Below are 21,410 nucleotides of genomic sequence, written 5' to 3'. Positions count from 1 at the left end.
GCTTCTTCCAGTGGATCGAAGGGAAACTAAGGAAGTTTATGAATGTCTAGTTTATAAAAAAGTTTATCAAAAGCAAGGAGAAGCCAGCTAAATGGGTTCTGGCAGGAGTAGTTTTACTCTTGGCGCTTTAGTACTAAGCATTCACTAATACATGCTGCTTTCTCAATCTACCTTGCAGTTAACAGAAAAGGAGGTAAGTATTTTTCAGTCAGCTGGAGCAGGAGGTTTGCCTCACAAAACTACAATCCTTAGTGTAACACTTATGTGCTCTATGTTGTTATTTCCTCATTCGTCAGCGTTGTGTTCATGTGTTTCTCCACATAATGATTATTGACCTGCAAGCATTCCTTTATTACACCAGCTACAGGAAAGTAAATGGGAAACATCAGCATGGGGGTGTAGTTTGACTCACAGGATACTCCTCTTGATTATTCTTTATTCTCTCTACATAAAAGGAAACATATATCTTAACAGAATTTTAACAGAATCATACTGCGATACAAACATGTTGCATTTAAACAATGTTGTTTGAAAACTTGGGTGTACACATGAAAAAACATTAAGTATGAACTGTATGTGAAAAAAATAATCCTGAACTCCGATTTAAACCAGGTAACCAGTTATGTCTGCTGGAAGGTAGTTAGTTCAAGGCAGCAGGTGCATCACACAAAAAACGCTGGTAAGCAATTCTTTTTCTTTATTGTGAAGATGTTTAAAAGTTAATTTTTTTATATTTTTTTTTTTTTTTACAAAACAGTCTTTCACTTTCATGTTTCAGCGATTAATTGCACTTTGCAATAAGTCATCCTCCCACTGGCAGGTTGCATCAGCTTTGGCTGGAATATAATGGCATTCGGCTGAAAGTAGCCTTCCAGTCCTTGCAGAGGCAAGTTCCATAAACTACAGGTGAAGGAGTAGGTTCAGAAAGTGAGGGCTGAAAAAATGAATCTTTATGGTCAAGTTTGATCTTTATGGTCAAGTTTCAAAAGAAGGAGGGTGTTGTTTCTTTAAAGACAAGGTATGCTTTACAGGTAGTTATTAAAACATCCTTTCTGCAAACTTGCATAATTATATAAATAAAAATATTGCTCCAACTGATGAAGTTCTCTAACATGTGGTTGTGTAGCTCTATTAGAAATTAACCACTCAAGGCTTGAGTGCCATTTCACTTAACGTATAGGTCTGTGCACGTAGATTTCTCTACCAAAACGTTTTCCTGAGAGATCTTTTGCATAAGACCACATCAATTAAGAAGTTCCCAACACTGAAATGCATATACTATACTCTACAATTCTATCTTATATAAAACATAGTAATAACCTTTTGAAGTTAAAATTTGTCAACGTATTAACCAACCGCAGGCACAGCTTGAGTTCGGTGTTCTCAATTGTCGTCCGCCAGTTGTTTTTGTAAACTAGAAGACATGTGAGAAAACAATGTTAAGTGCTTTTTAAAAAACTCAGGTTCCATTTAGGAAACTCACGACAATTTCCATTGCTGAAGATGACAGCTTCCAAAATCGCACTTCTGTATGCTTCAAGCAATCAATACAGAGTTCAAAAGAGGCAAAAGCATTTCAAATCCTTATGCAAATTAGTTGTTTACATAGACAGTATAGCTTCATTAAAGTGAGTTGATTTCTGCCTAGGAAAAACCTGAAGTCCAAGAGACTTTTTTTTTGCATAGGTCCAGGATCTGCCCCAGGCCACAGAAGTCAAGTATTAATAAGGGCTACAAGGGTTTAAAAAGGAATAACCACAGGGCACGGCCCTCACCTTTCCAGGTACTCCTTGACGTTGTTGTAGCCGTAGAACTTGGCCAGGTGGATAAGCATGCCCGTGGCACAGCGCCCATCCCGCCGGCGGCAGTAGCTGCAGTTGCACACCCCACGACAAGGAGGACAGATCCAGGCCTGCAAAGAGGAGAATGTGGGAGGGGATGGTAACGGCACGCCATGAGTAAGGCTGTATTTGCCTTCCCATGGCTCAGACACACACAGCTATGGCTTCCCTCTGTGTGACTGACTCTTCAGAGCAAGGTTTGAAAATCTCACATCAGCCAGCCAGCCAACCAACCCCAACACTTCCCAAATGCTGTGGGATTAAAGAAATTGTTAAGTACTACACTGTTTGCTTGAATACTTCTTACTCTGAAGACTCTGGTTTGCTGACATGCTCAGTGTTAATTTTCAAATGAAGGCATCTGTAATGCCTAATGACAACTCATCCTGTTAGGATGTTAGGGTGACCATAGCACACTCCCTAGAAAAAGATGGGTACCCACTGTGACAAGTCTCTGTCTGCTGGTATAGCATGACGCCTGGGACTGAATTACCCAGCGAGTAGGTGAAGTCAGGCATCTCCCAGCTGCCCAGGACGCAGCTTCTAAACATAGACATGCAGGTGCTATCAGCCTGCATTACAGTATAGCAGCCACTGCCACACTGGGCCAGCACATCAGAGCTGTTAGTTCCCCACTGTCCTTCAGAACAGCCCAGAAACCCATCTCTACAGCAGAGGTGGGGGAGAGGAGGTCCCAGAACAAGCTGAACACAGAGCACACTATTCTGCTGAGAGGTCTTGCCACGCACCTCATTCCCTGGCAGCTGCCTGCGGTCTCTCCTTGCTCAGTGCCTCTGGGGACAACAGAGAAAAGGGAACCAACCCCAAGAATTTTAGGTATCTTTCTCCTTTTTTCTCATATCTAAAAATTAGGATCTAAAACAAGGAACGTGCTTGGCATGCCACATTACTGAGAGCGCTTAAAAATAAAAAAAAATTGGCATTTTTCTGATTTTTCTGGAAGTTAAGAGATTCCTTTTCTTAAAAGCTCTCATGCTTTCCCTCCACTATCTGGTAAGCACATGGAGCTTCAAAGTACAAAGACGGGTGGATTATAACCCAGGTCCAGAACCTTCCACTTGAGTTCTAAGATCAGTGTCAGCTGTAACAGTACTACAGAACTTCTTACGGCAAAAAGCTTTGAACACCATGTTACCATGAGCGTATACTCATCACAATTTACAAACAAAACCATAATCATTACACCTTCTTCCTAAGCCCAAGTAATTATACTTACTGGATCAAGCAGTGCTGATTTAACATCTTCCCCATATCGATTTCGAAGACATGGTCCACAAAACTGCCCCCTTACTCCTCCACAGCCCTGCTTGCGACAGATTGTCTTTGTATCAGTTGTCTTTTGTCGACACTGGTGGCAAGTACTGCCCTAAAGTTGGAAAGGAGGAGAAACACCTATGTATGAAGGACATCTTAAATGCTTGTTACCAAACTTTCTTCATATATCTGCCGATAGCAAAGCACAAACTTCAAACCAAACTCAAATTCAGCAATGAAAATCTTAGTAAGAACTGTAAGTTCTGTTGCTATGGTAAATCATACAGTTATTTAGAGAGATGGCAGGAATTTTACAGAGACAGTGCCCAGCCTCGGTTGCACTGGGAGTTTCAAACTACACTAACCTCACGTCATAGTACTGGTTCTTTCTTCTGTCTAGGAAAAAGCTAGAACTATTCAGAAAATGACCTTGTGACTCATCTCTGCAAATACAATGAAGCATAAAATATATCATAATTTGATCATCTCGATCTTCCTCACAGTAACAGCCAAATCCAGTGATGGAAAGGAAGGAGGACTTTCACCAAAACCTTCAGAAACTACCCAACCGTTACAGAAACATCATTTCCAGGAGGTATAAAGAACAGCCGGGATCACTATTACTTAATGGTACAACCACCACCACCATCACATTTATTTAAAGTGAGAATAAAAGAGATGTCAGCTCTTATCAGAGATGAGTCATAGCTATAGCAAATTCCATGTAATAGCCCTATGACAAGAAAGCACTTTGCAGAGGCAGAAAGTTGGTGGGGCATATCAACCAGCACAGGCAAGCCCACAGAAGTCTGGCCAAACTTTCAAAGTTGTGCTTGTATAATACAATGCCAAGCTGCACCCTCCAGAGCGACAGGAAAGCCTACCTTTTAGCAAACACCCGTGAACTATTCAGAGACTTTCAATTTCAAGTGCATGGACACACTAAAAAATACAGCAGCTACTTACCAGAACTTTGTCATAGATTTTGTCTTTAACAGTGATTGCAATGTTGTCCAAGTCCTCCTCAGTAATATCCTCTACTGAACGGTAAGATGAATACTTCGATGATCTCCTCCTTTTGCGTGCTCCACAATCCCCCTGCTAAACAAAATCATCTCAACACCTTTTTCTGGTGTCATGAAGACTCTGTCACCACACTTGGGTGATAAATTCTTTCATTTATAATGCAATGCAAGCTAAACAGGGTGGACTACAGGCTCATGGACCACTAGAAAAAAAAAAAGGGAACAGTTCCCAAACTATCACCACCTCTTTCTCTCCCTCTCCTCCCTAATCTTTTCTCTACTCCATTTATTATTCATTCTCTTTATATGTTCTTCCTTCCCATCGTTGCTACCTCTATTTGCACAAACCCCTAACATGTTTTTCTGCTACCTCCTTTTCTTTGCATTCCCTGCGCACCTCCACTGTAACACTTCATACTCCATTTCTTCCCTCTCAAAATAAGGAGCTATGACCATTTGCCTTCCCATGCTTTGCCTCTTCCATCTCCTAGCATACTTTCCAATTGCCTTCTCCAGTGACAGTCTCTAATGTCCTGCAAAAAACCTTCACTGAAGTTTTAGGTTTGTCCTGTCATACTCAGCCCTTTCCCTGCTTGTGTTTTTGGAAGAGTCCTCCACTCTAGTGAGTGCTCTTTTTTTTGCCTCCAAATATCTTTCTGTTTGATCCCTTTTTCATGTACAAGTCTCACCTGATCCTTAGCCTTCCCCCTACCCCACTCTCAGCACCTCATTTGTTTTTCACCCTAAATCAGCTCTGTTCTCTTCAAAACAGTCATTTACCCGCCCGGGTTCTCATTCAGTGGTACTCCACCTATTTTAATAGCCAAATTCCTCTACAGTTTCAACTATACCCAGCACCCGCTCCCACAAGCGGAACTGGGATCCAGCCTGTGCAGATGCAAACTTAAGAGTCTTCCTCAGAAAGACCATATAGTAAATATAACCGAGACAAATGACTACCATAAGCTAAGAGAGGAAAAAAACCAGATTTTAAAAAAGTGGGGAAGAATAAAACCTGCAACTTTTGAATGGCTAGCTAGTACGTCAGCAGTTCGTGGGTGCAGATTCCCTTCATTTGTTTTGAGTTCAGCTATATAACTCCTATCTTTTTCTCAGTCTGAAGACAGAGTTGATCTGCTTTGTCACCTCCACCAGCCCCACTGCCTTGCCACTCGGAGGCCTTCTGCATTGTGCCCTCTAGTAATTTTCAGATAATAAATAACAGATCATAAGTAAACTGCCTTGTTATGTTTGGATAACAGAGATCACAAATACAGCCCAGTTAATGGGTGAAATATGAGGCAGAAAGGCCTGAAGATAACTCCTTTTGTAGCTAATCTCATTAACTAATGAGCTAATCTCATTAACTTTCTGTAGGATGTGATATCTGCTCTAAGAGCTGGCCAACAATTCAAATGTTTCCTAATCCCTGACTGGGAGATGAAGTCTGGCAAGTACCACACTGAGTCTCTTCAAGATGTTTTGCTGTCTACAGCTACGGAGTTGTTCTGCAAATTTGACAGCCGGCACAGTAAATTTTTCCAAGGCAAAATTTTCTGGTGGACGAGCATTTCTGGTTGGGTTCATGCGACGTGCTATCTGGCCTTCAGAAAATGTCCTCCTTGGGATTCTCTTCTGTTTCTAGAAAGAGAAGAAGATTCCAGTAACTGTCCTTGCAGTTATGTCTGTTGTATTAAAACACCAGAAATAATCTGAAAATGTCTGTACCACACTTGTACTATCATGAATTAATCTGCTCTTCTCCCATTCCTTATTTGTAAAGCCAAACCTCACCAATTTCTGGCACTCTTAAGTGTTCCCCCTACATGCTATACATTTTTGCTCCTTTTAAAACACCACACCTTCACAGTTAAAATTCTATTCCAATTAACATCACAGAACTATATCAAAATTTTATGTACGGAATATTAAGGTAGAAGCTAGCTCTCACTGTTCTTCAGTAGCTAAATGTTCAGATTTTCCCACAATCTGAATATAACTCCAAAGAATAATCCCAATTCTAGGTTATTTTCTTTTGTATCTTGTAAATTGAAAGGGCATTAACAAACTGCTTCTCCTACTTCCAGTTTCCTAAGACCTGGAAATTACTATGAGGCACAAGATACCCTCTTCATATTGTCACACCTGCCCACTACTGCATGACTGAATTCATGCTACACAAGTCCTGTACGGACACTTTCCATAAAGGCAGCTACTAAGTCTGACAATATAAACAAGATGCAGGAAGCAAGTCTGCCTGCTACCGCACACTTCAGTTATTTCTGTCAAAAGAAGTGAAAGGCACATTACAAGGAGACAGGCTGGAAGTCAAAACCAAGCAGATGAGGTAAGAAATACTTCTGATGCCCTCCCCCTTCCTCAAGTAAAGATACTAAATAAAAGTAGCAGGCTTACTTATGTATTAAAATTATGTTTACATTTCAATAGCATTTAACTAGAGCTAGCAAGGTTCCAGCCTTTCAAACACAGCGTAAGTTGGCTTCACCTTTCCACCTGAGCACCACACCAGCATTTCCACATGGGCTCCCCAAAGACACGGCCCTTCAGTTTTTCCTCAGATCTCTTCAGTTTATAATATATGTGGAAGAACATTATAAAGAACCTAAAGAAGCTGACAGTTCCCTGCTTCTAGACAAGAAAAGTCAGTATCATTCCAGATTCATGCTGAAGTGGTTCAATTTCACCAATGTGGGTTTTAGAAGAAAAGCCTGTAAGAGGGGAATTAACAGGATCTAAACCCAAAGGAAAGCAACTACTCTTCCTTATTCCCACATACAGACACTTGTCTAGCATCTCAACAGTATTTCTGGGGCAAAAATGATAAAACATCATCTCACCTTGGTCTCTGCATTTCTTCATAAATTATCTTATAAAATTCCACTTCCTCAAATAACCTCTGATACTTACAATACTGACCAATAGCAAATCTATACAAATAAAGTGACCAAACCCAAAGAAAATCAGAACAAGCTTGGTGAAAGCATTTCACCAGGAAACACACGTTAATCCTCAGTCCAGCAAAAACGCCTGTCACTTCTAGCCAGTACCAGAGACTTACCGAAGGAGCCAAGGTGGGTGTTTTCACTGGGAACAGGTCGGGTATGGAATTCAGTTCTGCCAGCAGCTGGGCAAGCTGAAATCAACAGTGATGCTGCATTGAAAATTCACTGCAAACTTGCAAATAAGCAACACTTACCATCCACTCTTCACATGCACTCCAAATTATATCTAAACACATAAAGTTTCAGAGCATGAAACCCTTCTGGAGGCATTTTATGTAAGTTGGGCTCATAAAAAGGGTTCATTTACTCTTGAGTGAGCAAAACTCTGTAGGCAGTGCTGACTTCACAGCTCCCATTAATTCTTACTGAGAATTAGAATTGGCTAGAATTACGTCCAATCTTGTTGAAACAGCACTGAAGCAGCACATTACAACATGGTTAAGATATCTGTGACTGATAAGAAATGCATAGTTCATATGAGGGAGAAAAGGAAGACAAGGTGCCCTTGGTCAGAAGGCTGTAAGATGTTGCTTTCTGCCAGGGAACTCAGACTGTCCCCTTACGCAGTGACGACTGTCCCCTTACGCAGTGACGTTGCAGCAGGGAAACTTTGCTCATTGTTTTTCACTGGTCCTTAGTAGCAATGCCTAGAAACATTCCGTTTTCAGTCATGACAGCTCTAGTGCTGATTTCACAAATGCTGCAAACCACAGCCAGTAATGCTACATGGCACTGCTTTGTGCAGATACACACAGCAACATGGGTACACGCTCATTTACAAAGTCATAAACCACCGAAGGCCCACTGACAGTTCCCCTAACCATGGCGTATGCAGCATCAGAAGCTGCTTCAGCAGGATGACCTGATGCACTGTGTAGATGTCCTGGAGGTACCTTTCAACAGAAGCAGTGGCTGACAGGTCCAAAAAAATACTGACCTGTTCTGGAAGGCCAGGATGAGGCTATCTTCTGAAAAGCCAGCAACAGCAGGGATGAGCCAAGCTGCTGGCTGTCTCCAAGACCGCCATACCAGTCACGAGAATAAAAGCTGGATACAGCATTTCTCAGTAAATAATTCAGTGTGGCATTTATTAAAAGCTATTTAACATCATTACAGTACTGCAATTAGTATGCTAATGAATTTTACAACGGTTGAAACTAGAAGGAAAAGTGAAAGGTGGGAAGGGTGGAAGGGTGGCAAGACCAACACAACAGCACTGAGGATACAAGACAGATTAGATGCACAGGTACAAAACTAAAGCAAGTTTTTATGTGGGAGCTGCAAGCCCACACACCCAAGAGGTATACACCCAAGACTGCTTGGAAGCTGCCATTTTTCATGGAAAACAGTAAAACTGAAGGAGCCACTGAGGATCCAACATCAACTCAGATTTGCACAGCAGCGTGATAATTAAAGAAAGCTGGTGTCACACTGGACAGCAGAAGTGCTAAGGAATAATGTGTCTCTCTTACACACCTACACACACACACACACACACACACATGCTTTCAGTAGCAAAGCGTTAACTGTAAACTTCGCATCCCATAAAACTGGAAAGGTACATTTACCATCCTTAGCAGTTTTTAGCTGGCTTTCCAACCAGTAACCGCAGCAGATCTGTCAGACACAAACGAAAAGTACAAACTCTTGTGCAAATGTTACCACCAGCCACCTGAATGGAACAGCCAGTTTTCTGACACGTTCTGGATATGACTGCAACTTGGGCATCTGTCACTTTGTTGACATCCACATACAAAATGCTTGGTTCAGCTCTGGTTTTAAACTTGAGCTATCTAGTCCTACTTTTTTTAAAATACTTTTAAAAAAAAAAACAAACAAACATAAAATAGAGACTATTTTAGGGTAAATGTCTGAGTGTTGATGGTCCTCTAGTGTTTTCCCAGGTAGGAAAATTCAAGCACAAACCACTATGAGATTTTCCCAAAGTGCCAGCACAGCACCCGCAGGGACCCCAAAATTCAAGCATGCTGAAGCTAAGTACTTGGATGTAAGCGTCAGAGAGCAAAGCACTGCTCGTAAGTCTTACCATGGCTTTATTTTCTTTAATATTCATGGCTCTCTTAAGGAGAGCACTGGAACTTTCCTCCTGTGTTTCTTTAACATCTTCTTCAGATTCTGAAGCAGAGCCCTCTAGTTTGTCCCACCGCTTGCAACTTATTTCTTCTGAAAGAGGTGCAAGGGATTCACTGTCCTTTAGGGGTAAGTTAGAAAAAACCTGTTCAGGCACTTTTTTCTCAGATGACTTTCTGGTGGGAAACTGCAAGGCAACACGAAGGCCAAAGCTTCTTCTCTTGGGGGAAACCTTCTTCTTCATCCCTTCCTCCTCTTCTTCCTCACTACCCAATAAATTAGCGCGTTCTTCATCACTCAAGTCTGACTCCATTGCCTAGAAGCAGAAGAATCCCATGTTACATTATTAGCTGTGACACAAGAAATGTCGTTTTTAAAAAAACTAATTCTAGGCAGCAGTGTCACCACCCAAAGACACTGTCATAAACGCACCTAAATCAACAGATTTTTAAAAGTTCAGGGTACGCACCTTCTCCTTGTGCAGAGACCAACACAAAATCTACATATTGTCTGGGATACAGACATAGTGTCTTCAGAGGAACAATCTTGCCCAGCACAGTTAGTCTGTAGAAGCTGGGGAAGAAGTTCTCCCTTCTCATATGTGATGTTACATTAAACAAAGCTTATTTCTCTTTTTAAGATAACACATATTTTTCTTCAGCATAAGAACAAACATCACAGTGTATCAGAACATGAGGTTTACGAAGAAGAGACAGAGAAAAAGGAAGTCAACATATACATTCACACATAGGCAACTACCTTTACCGGAACTCCTTTCTTGTTCACATCCACCTCACTTGAATTGAAGCCTTCAAACGCTTCTGTTTCAGAGTCAGTGTCTTCAGTGAAAATCCTCTGCAGCTCTTCAGTGAGGTACCTGGACTGGTATCGACGCCCCTGTAAAAACACCAGCCAGTAGCTGTTAGAGACAGTCAGATGCAGAGCAGTCACAATAAACAAGTTCGGAGGTTCAAGCAGGTACCAACTAGATGGCAACATACTGTGAAAGCACTTTTCAAGGCAAAGCCCATCAAAAGAAAAAAGCAGAAGACTTTCACAGTGTCAGGACTGAGTTATTTTAAGTTGGCAGCATTTTTTTCCTCATGTTGAGCTGAAGGCTTTCACTGAGATGCTGGGGAAAATTTCTTCTTCGTCTCTTTCTCCTCTTCTTCACTACTACCCAATAAAAATAAACTATCAGTTTTCTTACATGTAAATTATGTTGGTTTGTGTTTTTTTCTGGATGTAAAAAAACAGGCCTTGAACGGAAGAAAATACAAACCACAGCTGCAGCAAAAAGGAGCCCTCCTTTTTTTCACTTAGCAGTAGAAACAACACTGTCCTCTGGGCTTGCTGCAGCAGGACTCGGGGCTCTGAGATGGAGTCGGCTCCTTCTCATGCTGTTACACCATCACTGAAGTGACAGACACCAACATAAAACCACGGAGCTTTGAACAGCCTGACTAACATCCCTCCACCTTCCAACTGCCCAACTCTTTTTTAATGGTGCAGTTTGTAATTGAAACAAGTTCTAGGGTAGACAGATCACAAATTTCTGCCTACAGACTAGGAAGTAAAAAGTCAGCCCATGGAAAAAACTAACATCTCGTTAAAACGCTCTTCATGATACGCACGTTACATACCAATCACTTACTAAATCAGAAATGTATTTCCATACTTCCAATCAGAATTAGTAGAAGACCATCTGTCAACTTGTCCCCTCTAGTGTCCTGAAAGATCTGTTCATGGTAGGAACACAACCCATGTTCACACCACATCTGCCTCTTCAAAGTCAGCAACACTCACGTTTATTTCCCCAATTTTCCTGTGCTATTTTTAACTCCCACGAGACAAAAAAACAAAACAAAAAAAAAAAAAAAAAGAAGAGACCTCGTACAATGCACTTGCCAATTCTTCCTTTCAATTCCCTCCCTTCCCTGACTTGAATTACACAATATCTGGTGAAAAACAGATACAATAGATGAGTGGAAAAACTTATATGGGAATGGGAGGGGGGAACTACTGCATGTGCTGTTTCCTTACACTTAAACATCTCCTGCAACTTATTATGGGTAATTGGAATGAGTTTTCTCTGAGCAAAATTACTTTATTCTTTTGTCGATAGGTGCAGTGCAGCTGCTTCAGAAAGGAACAAACATAAAGTTACTTTAAAGTTAAAATTGCATTTCTTGGAAGAAAACTGAAGTTTTTATGCATTCTGTGTTTTCATGAAATTCCAGAAGGAAGGTTAGGGGGCGGAAATAAGCTGTTTGTTAGCTGAAGTGACTAAAACCAAGACAGCTAGAGCTATGCTGTTACACCTATGAAGAATGGTCTACACAAGGTAAAATATACATCCAGGATACCTATAGAAATGGCTGAAACTTAGCAGAAGTGCAGAGATTATGGGAGCAGGACTGCAGAAAGGTCTGAGGAAAAGCAGACATGCAGAGGTAACAGCCTGGTAATGCATTTGTGCCTCAGCATCCAAGGGAACACCTGATGCACTAACATCCCATTTACCACCCTGGCAGGGCAGCTGCCTTGTTCTTCTCCCAGGAATTTTTCTGCTGCAGAAATATGCCCGTAACACCCTGTATTGAAGAAACTCAAAGCATTCAAAAATAACATCACTTTTCTCATCTTCCTGCAAGTACATATTACGAGCACTTTTATGGATGAGCAAACTGAATCATACAAAGTAATTCTTGGTTTGGGTCGGCCGGCAAGTCTGATAAAAGTACTCAAATCACAGCATCCGCTAGCCACAATTCCCCACTTCCCAGCTGTGATGGCAGTATCCATCACAGGCAGGACCAGGGTTAGTCACTCACAAGCCCTTTATCATCCCAGAATAATTTTATGCTCCTTGGGTCTAGTCTCAAAAGCCATTAATGGGTTGGTTGCATACATAAGTCCCATTTGCATCAAGTGCCTGCTGTAAGATGTACATTTTGTATAAAGTGTAAGATTAAATGTGTGTCTTTACTCCAAATTGGAACTGAACTTCCCATCATGCACTTCACACCAAAACCTTCTAGTTTCCTGCACAACAGGTACCTATGGTCTCTCTCAGTGACAGTGGTGTTTGGCATCATAAATGGATGGAGCTCAGGATAAAAAAAATGGTGGGCTTATTGTACCATTTAGTAGTAAAGGAGTTAAACTCAATACTGACGGAGATTTAAAATAATTCTCAGGCCAAGGGAAACACAGGAATGGTGATAAAGGCTCCAGTGCCAGCTGTAAATTTGGAACAAGTCTCACTGGGATTCCCAGTAACGCATGCTAAAGTAACAGTACCTAGCTCTTCCATAGCATTTTTCATCACAGGATTTTAAAATGCTTTGCAGCAAAGATCATTATCGTATCTCCATTTCACAAGTTGGGAAACCAAGACACAGAGAAGTAAAGTAAGGTCCCTGCAGGCTCCAAGCAGGCGGCAGAAGCTCAGGCTCCCGTACAAGGCTCCCCCTCTACCATCACCACCACTACTTCTCATTGATCCTTCTTCATGCTCCACACAAATGTAAGGGCAAGCCACCTACTGGCTTTCTGAAGTTACCAGTACCATCTAACAATAAGGTTACAAAGCAATTTAGAGCCCAGCGTATTTCACTACATTTTAGCCACCACCTTTCTCCATAGGACAGACTGTGTCTCTACCCCCAAATGGCTTCTGCACCCTCCTGAGGCCATTCGTCTCCAAAGGCTCAAGAGTAGTACACGCTTGTACAAGCCTCACTCTGTCTGTTTCCTTTGCTAACACTAGTCATCTTCCTTGTCTTCAGCACCTCTTTACCAGGTACTGACCTGAGGGACTAGGAAAAGGGAAAAGAAAAAAAGGAAAAAAAAGAAAAAAAAAGTAATTTTCAATGTTGTTATTAATGGAGTGGCGGGACCTTTTAAAAAGCACAGCTGACAAAGGTAGATTTTAGCACATCAGCCCATATCTACCAAGTATATAATTATAAGCTTCTGAAAGACTGAAAACTAAAGTTTCTGGCAGCCAAGACAGCACACCAGGTGTCTTCCTTTCTTGTGAATTCAGCTGGTAACTCCAGCTACCAAATCAGAGAATTAAAAATACCAAATAATTATGCTGATCTAAGCTGCTTCACCATTAAGAGAGCAGACAACCAGCAAATCTCAGGACCAAAGCCAGAAGCTGATGGTTTCTGTTGGTGACCGCCACTAAAACATGATTTTCGTGCAGAAACAGCACTGACAAATTAGTGTAGAAACAGCACTGAGATAAATTTCTGGAAAAAATACCTTGAATCTGCATACTCACAAATGCCCATCTATTACTATGCATTTCCACTGTCTTATGTGGCCAGGGTGCACCAGCCCAGGATGGCAATTCTCTCTTTCCTGCTGGCTACACTTACCTTTTATACAAACCCTAAAAAGGACAGCCAGTTTCTATACATTTATTTTTAACATGAGGACTACAGATCATGGGTTTTGCTGCGAGTTACGGCTCACACAGCCTTGACACAGGCTAGAGTACTACTGCACCCAAACAGTGTAACTAGGCCATGGCAATCTGTTCCTACCTTTTTTCCTGACTCCACGGAATCAATACAAGCATAGCTGTCCTTTGACGACAGCCACCTCTGTCTGGAAGCATCATCTTGGAATCCCAGAAAATCTTCAGTGTCACTGGGGGCATTAAAAATGTCAGTCACATCCTTGGGTATCTGTTTCTGGTTCAAAATGAGACAGAGAATACAAGTCAGACATGCCAACTTAATAGCAACACTCAACGGTACAACTTATTTCTGTACTCCTATGCAGGTGCAAACCTGTATCACCAAACATGCTATGCGTGAACTGCACCTCATTTAGCTAAACTCCAGGAAAATTCTGTACAGTTTCAATCCCTAAATACAGACTCCAGATGTGGGGCTAGGAAGGGGCTACGACATGCGTGGTGTTTAACTCCACAGAACAGTACTTCTCGGACATAAAAACGTGTCTGCCTCATCTTTGCCAGCACGTGCTCAGGGCACCCTTTATGCCTAGTGAAATCCGCCACTGCTCCTCCTCTTACAGAGCAAGGATGGCCCAGCGGTGGGGAATACACCTTCAAATATAACATAGGCTAAACAAGTACAGAGAAACCTTATCAGGAGATCCGGTACCAGTACTGTTACATGTTTTAGCAGGTGCTTAACTAACTCCAAAAATAAAACCAATGCAACTCATTCTCCTCCATCAGTACTGCTGCAGAGCTTTTTCTGTGACCATCGGCAAGACAGTGAAAAGCCATTGTAACCGAGAACATTTCTTGTTTGCTAGAAGCCCGTGATGTAGCCTGCCAGGAAGATGCACTGCCAAGGGCAGGCAGCAGCACTTTCTGAGGTGACCAAGGTCACAACTTCAGAGTTTGCTAAGTCCAGTTGCGGCATGGAAGCGGACTTATACTACCACATCCAACCATTCCCCCAGCCACACACTTCACCAATCACTTTGGATAAGCCTCTCCATGTAATGGGCCAGTAAGGAAGCCTTCAGACAGCTCCCACCTAGGCTGCTTTAGGATTTGGTGTGTGGAAGGATGGGATGAACAGACCCATCCTTGAAAACTGAGGCAGAAGGCAGTTTGCCAAGTTTCAGAACATGGTTTTACACATCCCAGTATCATTTACAAAACCATTCTGCCGTTCACAAAAATGCTGGGGGAGAAGAGTGTCCGCATCACTCACCACCAGCTTGACATTTCTCCCACATCCCCAGGACACGTACACATCATGTATACTATTCCTACCTGAAGCAAGCCTCTCTGCAGCTTCTAAATCTGCATGTGGACTTCCCACTCCTTTCATTAACTCACAGGAACATGAGATCAACAGCTGCCTGGTGAGAGGGGCCAGTTCCTCATCTGAAGGAGAAAGTTCTGAAGGAGAAAGTCTCCAGCCCTGAACATTCAGGAGAACATCCCCAAGACGAACTCCAGAACCGAGAGCAGCATGCCCTTGTCCACTGCCATAGACAACCAAGGTTGCTCACGCAGGGCCACATGTGATTATTTTTATTATTTGTGCCAAGGTGAATAGCCCAAAACAGCTCAGTCTCCAAAAATAATGTTGCTGACAAAATTCCAGTTCCATTAAAAGAGCAAGCAGCACCTTGACCAAAGCTTCACTCTCTGAAATAAGCTACAGCAGTGGGCATACCTGGGCTTAATTTTATTCTTGCTCTGCTTTTATAAAGCTGCTGTAGACTGATGCACAACTGGTCTCCTGTTGCTTGAGTAAGAGCAGAACTCACCTCTGAACAACTGACCCTCACAGGCGTACAACAGCATGGCCCAAGCGCTGCTGCAGAAGGCATGCTGTCTACATTTGAACCCCTTTGGACATTCCCTCACCCTCACGTCTCACAACGAGCAGCCAGAGTCTGCCTCCATGGCTGTGACGGAATTCACCCAGCACAGAGCAGCGTTAAAAATGAAGCATTAGGCATTTTAATGGAAAAACATACAAGGAGCTTTAAGCCTCGTTGCTATGAATAAATTGCTTCCAGGGACCACTGCGTTAGTTCTTGTGCTACTGTACAGCCAAGTTAGGCACAGAGTAATCACAGCAGTGGCTAACTAATTTCTTGTTCCTCATCATCTATTATTTCTGCATCTGCACCAGAGGAGCCATTATGGGCATGCAATTACTGATTTTGAACAAAAAACAAACAAAAAATTCCTTCCCAAGTAGAAGACCTCTTTTGATCTTCATGCGTTCCTGAATACTAAGGTATGGATTTAAGTAACACTGCAAAACGTCAAAGATTTTTAGTTTGTGACTTGCTCCCCGCAGGCTGACCATGAAAGAATCCCATTCCGTCACCGACGAGTCCCCATTTCACCAAAAAGGCTTAGGTTAATAGCAGGTAACACCGGACACATTCACCGTGGGCATAGCCCAGGAGTTTAAAAAAAAAGCACCCTCATGACCAAGCTTGCTCATCGCCAGGGTTTCTACACCTGAAATCCAGTATTTCTACACCTGAAATCACAAGTCAAGTTTATTCCCAGTAGAAGCCCACTGCCAGCAGCAGACATCAAAGACGCGCCTGCACCAAACACCTCTGCTGCGATGGGTTGGTTCGCTGTTATCTCCTGTGCAGTCCTGGCAGCCACAGACATTTCCATTTTTAACTCTCAATTAAAATACATTCAGAAACTAATTTATAATCAGCATCTGAGTCCAGCATTTTAAACTCTGTCAACAAAGTAGCATACGCCAAGAAAGAAAATACCTTTTTGCCTGAACACAAATGTCAAAATATTAATCTATTCTAAGCACTTGAAAGATGCCCACACTTCAGGAAAGGACCCCTGAAAAAGGCAGGAAGGCAGAGAGGTGATTAACATTTCAAGCTTGCCCAGGGAAAACATTTCAACATGAACAGATCACAGGCCCAGACACAATGGTTTGCAGAAACGCTGCAGAGATGTGAGTAATACTGTCTTTTGAAGATACCAGCTACAAGAAGCCAAGTACTGAAAGTACTGAAAATCTAGTAAAAGCTGAAATAAAATCACAGCTGCTGAAAAAGTCAGTCTTATTTCTAGCAGGAAATTTTACACCTACTGAGGTCAGTTATGTTTGCACATAAAATACACTTACTTGTTTAAAACACCCGCAAGGTACTTTTGAAAAGCAGCAGAAAACATTCCCCACTACCAACAGCATACAAATCCAACAATTGCCAACAACCAACCCTAACTATTTCCTTTCAACAAAAGATCAAAGTTCAAGACGGCCCCATCTCTGTCTCCCCTTCTCTAAAGCTGACAAAACACCGCAGTACACCCGGGAGCGCACCCGGATCCGTCGGGCTGCATGGAGGAGAGTTCCCGTTCCCACAGAACCAAGAGCAGGCAGCTCGTGTGTGCCCACGGGGGCTGGCAGATCTGTCACCAAGGGTGACAGAGACTGAAAGCAAGGCTGGCTGGGATGACAGACCTGTTTTGGCAACGCTCCCATACTCCCCACATGAGTGATGGAAAAAGTAAAGCACCTGAGGTGCCCACCAAATGTCAAACCAACATTGTTCCAAGTGCCATCCCCACAAATTCCACCTGTCTTGTGAGGCAAGGAAAGAAAAGCCTGCGGTGAGCTGTTTTACTTTCCACATCAACAGGAAGAATTCTTGTGTCTCAAGCGAAAAACCAACTTTCTGGATACCAAAGCCAAAACAGGTGCAACTTGCCCTTCTGCCAGGCGGTGAGGACGGAATGCTTGCCTGCATGCACACCTGCAGCTTTGGGGGGAAGCATCAGAGTTATTTCTACACCACTGTCAAACATATTTGATTTTTTTAAAGAGGTGTTTGTACATACTGCCAATTGTCACAACAGCACACTCTTCTCTGACAATATATCGGGAGTACATACTGTGTGAAAAAGCAGGACTAGATGTAATTCTTTATTTTCGCTACTACCATGAAAAAAAATGAGTTGCGCTGTGTTCCCCTCATTCAAAATTGCCCAATGTATAGACACTGCTATTTGAAGCAGAGGACAGATAATTTCTAACGTTCAGGCTCAGTCAGACTGAAATAATCCCAGCTGAATCCCAAATGCATACTCCCAAGAAACCAAACTTGTCCAAAGTCACACCTTCAACGTGCGCTGGAAAACCTCTTGACTTGTCCCGGGCTCCGTACAGCAGCAAGCCCCGGGCAGGTCTCTCAGGGGTTACAGGCACTGGATTTGGCTCAACCGAAGAGGGAAGCACTCCAAGGCTGACAATTATGGGCAGCACAAGAATAGAGGGCCCCAGTCAGAATGCCGATAGGTGCCAAACCCAAAACCCACAACTATTCACAAGTCAAGATCTTGGTGTTTCCACTGGAGTCAAAGACAAACAGCATTGTGCGGAAGCTTAATTTTACACATCATACGAACGCCTGAAGGACGTGGAAGGCAAAGAGAGGCGAAGTCGTATTACAGTGCAAAAGGATCACACAACTAGATGCAGAGTCAACAGGACTGTCAACACCATCCAACCTGCCTGAGATTCAAAAGCCGCGACAAAATCTAGGAAGGCAAGGAAGATCCCAGGTGATCTCTGCAATTTCTCAACAGCTTCAGAGCACAAAAACCTGAAACCTTCTGGACAATTCCTGGCACAAGCGGCAGCAGGGTGAAAGGCAAGTGAGTGTTCAGAGAAAAGAAGGAGCAAGTGATAAAATACGCAGTCATCACACAGTTTTATGATCTTTGCAGGGGTACTTAGATTCCACCAAAGGTGAAAGTAGATTGTACCTGAGCCTGTACATCTGTCACAGCAACAACTCCTGGGACTTTCAGGGTAGTTTCCCCTGCCCCTGCAAAAAGTTACGGTAATTTCTACCTCAGTCAACCTACTGCTAAACCCAAGCACTCCATGAAATTATAGTAAATTCATCTCTTTTCAGAACAGTAGAGGACGGTTTCTACATTGTTGCTTTTTTAAAAATGATAATTAAATAAGCTAAAACCCAATTACGTAAGCTACTGATAATGTAAAGAATGCCCAACTATCATAATCACACGGCAAGTCATTTAAAACGTTACCTTCCATAGGCAATATCTACCTGGAAACTACCCCCACTTTTCAACAACGCTGATAATAATGTCAGTAACAGCACGCTGGCATATTGCACAGTCCAAACACTCTGTCAACCACTACCATCTCTTCTTTTGTAGTATCTAATCCCTCACTGATCCACACTGTTATTTCCGAATTAATTCTGTGTAATTCAAGAGCATCCCTTTCATTTGTGGCGGCGCCTAATTACTTTCCAAGCCCCGGCATTCCAAGGAAAACACTTCTGTACGCCACCATAGGCATGCAACGCATCCCCTGCTCGTCTCTGGACCGCTAGCGGCCAAGCATTCTGGGTGCTTTGTCAGCCAGCACCCCTTTAATGAAACCCATGTACTGAAACGGTGGTGCCAAGAACCTGTTAAATTAGATTCTAGGATGGGAAATGGAACCGAAGGTCCTACAGTTGAGGACAACTCCGTACCACTGCCTTCCCTGGCAGCTGCTGTCAATGGGGGCACGTACCCACTTACCAGCCAGTTTGTCAGCAGACGACCGGTGACTTAGACACATGGAAACCTTCACCACCACATCCTTCTGGCTCAGCCAGGGCTGAACCCACTCCTCACAGGGAGAAGCAAGAGCCAGCAGAAGGCCTTGCTCTGCCAAAAACGAGCTCCCATGAGAAAAAGGAGGGCACCGAGAGCAGACTGCTTCCTTCTCCCCTCTGCCGAGCCTTACAAGGAACATGACGTGTGCCCTTTCAGCTGTGTGGCAGAGGTGACCAGCAGACAGGAAGCATGTCCTTACAGCACCAGAGGTGTGAACCGTGTGCTATTTGCTTCTAGTGTATCATGTCCATCGGGTTTCTCCCCAAGGGTTTTACAGCAACTTTATCTCCACGCTGCCCATGGAGAGCCCCAGTGGAAGGGTCACAAAGTCCCCAAGAGGACAGGGATCCTAACAGCGCGTCTACAACCCTCCTGGTCCCACAGAAACCCACCTCAGGCCCTTCCATCAGCAAGACCTGAGTCGCTGGGCTTCTCCTCGCTCCGTCCCACCACCTGGGACACCCACCACGAGAGCGAGGTGGGTGCACTCGTGGATGTATCCAAACGTCTGTCAGGCTCGGACCTGCTGGTTGCACTGACCCACCAGGCGTTTTGTCCCCAACCCTCCAGCCTTACCCATAACCAGGTGACTCAAGCAACGTGACGGCAGCATTTCAACAACAACAAAAAAAAAAACAAAACCAAAACACCACACAGATGATGGGCCAAAACGACCAAAAAAAATTTAAAAAAATTAATCAGCTATTTCAAAACCGGCACGCCCAGGCTGACAACAGACTCGTTAATTAACAAAGTTCCTCCACCACAAGCAACGCGCAGCCCAGCTGCCTTTCTCCGGGACGCCGCAGGGCGCCGGGGCCGAACGCCTCCGGGCGGCTTCCACCCCCTCTCCGCAGCCCCGGAGCCGCCGCGCCACGTGGAAGGCGCCCGGCGGGACCGCGGGCCGCCGCCTTCACCGGGACCGTGTGTGGCGGCGGCGCGGGGGCCGCAAGCGTTGCCCGCCGCTGGCGGCGGCGCCGGGATCGGCGCCGCCGCCAGCGGCGGGCAACGCTTGCGGCCCCCCGCGCCGCGGGACGGCGGACAAAGGCCTCCGCTACCCCGGCAAGGCGCAAAGCGGCCGGGCCGCCTTACCTCTGCGGCCCGGCCTAGGCCCGCCCGCCCCGCGCAGCCCTCAGGCCGCCTCACCTCGCCGCGGCTCCCCGCTGCCGCCGCCGCCGCCGGGCCCGCTGCCCCTCCCGCCGCCCGCCGCCGCCGCCGGCCGCGCCGCGCCATGGCGCAAGGAAGCGGCCGCGCTGCCGGGGGAGGAGGAGGAGGAGGAGGAGCGGGGGGCGGCGGCGGGGTGGAGCCGGGCGGCGGCGGCGGGAAAGGCGCGATGGGGCCGGGGAAGGCCGTGCGGGGCCTTCGCGGCCTGGCGGGGGCAGCTGGCGCTGGGGGCGGCCTCGCTGCTTCCCTCGGCACAGCAGCGAGCCCGGAAGGAGCGGTGTTGCCTGGGGGGAGTACGCTTTCCTCCGCCGAATAATTAAAAAAAACCAACCCAACCTTCATTTAGGTGGTCCGGGTGTGAAGCGCGAGCCTTCTGCGAAAGTCTAAAAAACAACAACAACAACAACAACAACAAAAAGAAGTGGGGGTGGGGGTAGCGATGACGTGGGTTTAAGCGCTTTGTGCCAGCGTTCCCCAGTGCCCCCCGCCAACTGCCCCGAACTGGGCAAGCGAATGTACGAGGTGAAAGCCACGGGGAGCGGAGTTGATGCCTTTCAACGGCACCTGGAGAGTTCAAATTTCAAAATATCACAAATGGTGGAAAGTCAATCAGATCAGAGAAATTAAATTGGGGGAAAAAAACCGGGGCTGTGTCAATTTTAAAAGCATTTTTCCCCCCAATAAACCTACTTGGTTTAGTGTATTCTTCCACGCTTCAGCTAGCAGGAAGAAAAATGAACACAAAGACACGCAAACTAGTTTCCTCTGAATAACCTGTATTCCTGAATGAAGAGGTTTTTGTTTGTGTCTTTTTTTAACTTCCGTTATATGCATTGCTTTATTA

General features: G+C 44.3%; 1 protein-coding gene across 3 annotated transcripts; it reads right to left on the bottom strand.

Moving 5' to 3' along the window:
* Positions 1–419: 419 nt before the first annotated feature.
* On the bottom strand, positions 420–20,591 carry CDCA7L (cell division cycle associated 7 like). 3 transcript variants are annotated; one of them, XM_040590006.1, is made up of 10 exons: positions 20,549–20,591; positions 13,815–13,964; positions 10,015–10,152; positions 9,212–9,571; positions 7,221–7,295; positions 5,600–5,782; positions 4,083–4,217; positions 3,079–3,228; positions 1,776–1,912; positions 420–1,414 (listed from the first exon to the last, which is right to left on the bottom strand). In XM_040590006.1, exons 4-10 carry the CDS (start codon positions 9,566–9,568, stop codon positions 1,384–1,386), a joined length of 1,068 nt encoding a protein of 355 aa, XP_040445940.1. In that variant the 5' UTR covers positions 9,569–9,571; positions 10,015–10,152; positions 13,815–13,964; positions 20,549–20,591; the 3' UTR covers positions 420–1,383. The 3 variants fall into 3 exon arrangements, with proteins under 3 accessions (XP_040445940.1, XP_040445939.1, XP_040445938.1); XM_040590005.1 differs by lacking the exons at positions 13,815–13,964; positions 20,549–20,591 and having other exon boundaries at positions 4,083–4,214; positions 10,015–10,122; XM_040590004.1 differs by lacking the exons at positions 13,815–13,964; positions 20,549–20,591 and having other exon boundaries at positions 10,021–10,120.
* Between the last annotated feature and the right edge of the window lie 819 nt (positions 20,592–21,410).

This window comes from Falco naumanni, chromosome 4, assembly GCF_017639655.2.
Source record: "Falco naumanni isolate bFalNau1 chromosome 4, bFalNau1.pat, whole genome shotgun sequence".
Classification (NCBI taxonomy): domain Eukaryota; kingdom Metazoa; phylum Chordata; class Aves; order Falconiformes; family Falconidae; genus Falco; species Falco naumanni.
Note: the sequence above shows the minus strand (reverse complement) of the source record. Positions and strands in the feature narration are given on the sequence as shown.

Coding starts and splice junctions, on each gene's coding strand:
- CDCA7L (XM_040590006.1), bottom strand. CDS start 9,568: ATGGAGTCAGACTTGAGTGATGAAGAACGCGCTAATTTATTGGGTAGT. Junction 5,783..7,220: donor CACCCACCTTGGCTCCTTCG/GTAAGTCTCTGG, acceptor TTCTCTTTCTAG/AAACAGAAGAGAATCCCAAG. Junction 1,415..1,775: donor GTCAAGGAGTACCTGGAAAG/GTGAGGGCCGTG, acceptor CATGTCTTCTAG/TTTACAAAAACAACTGGCGG.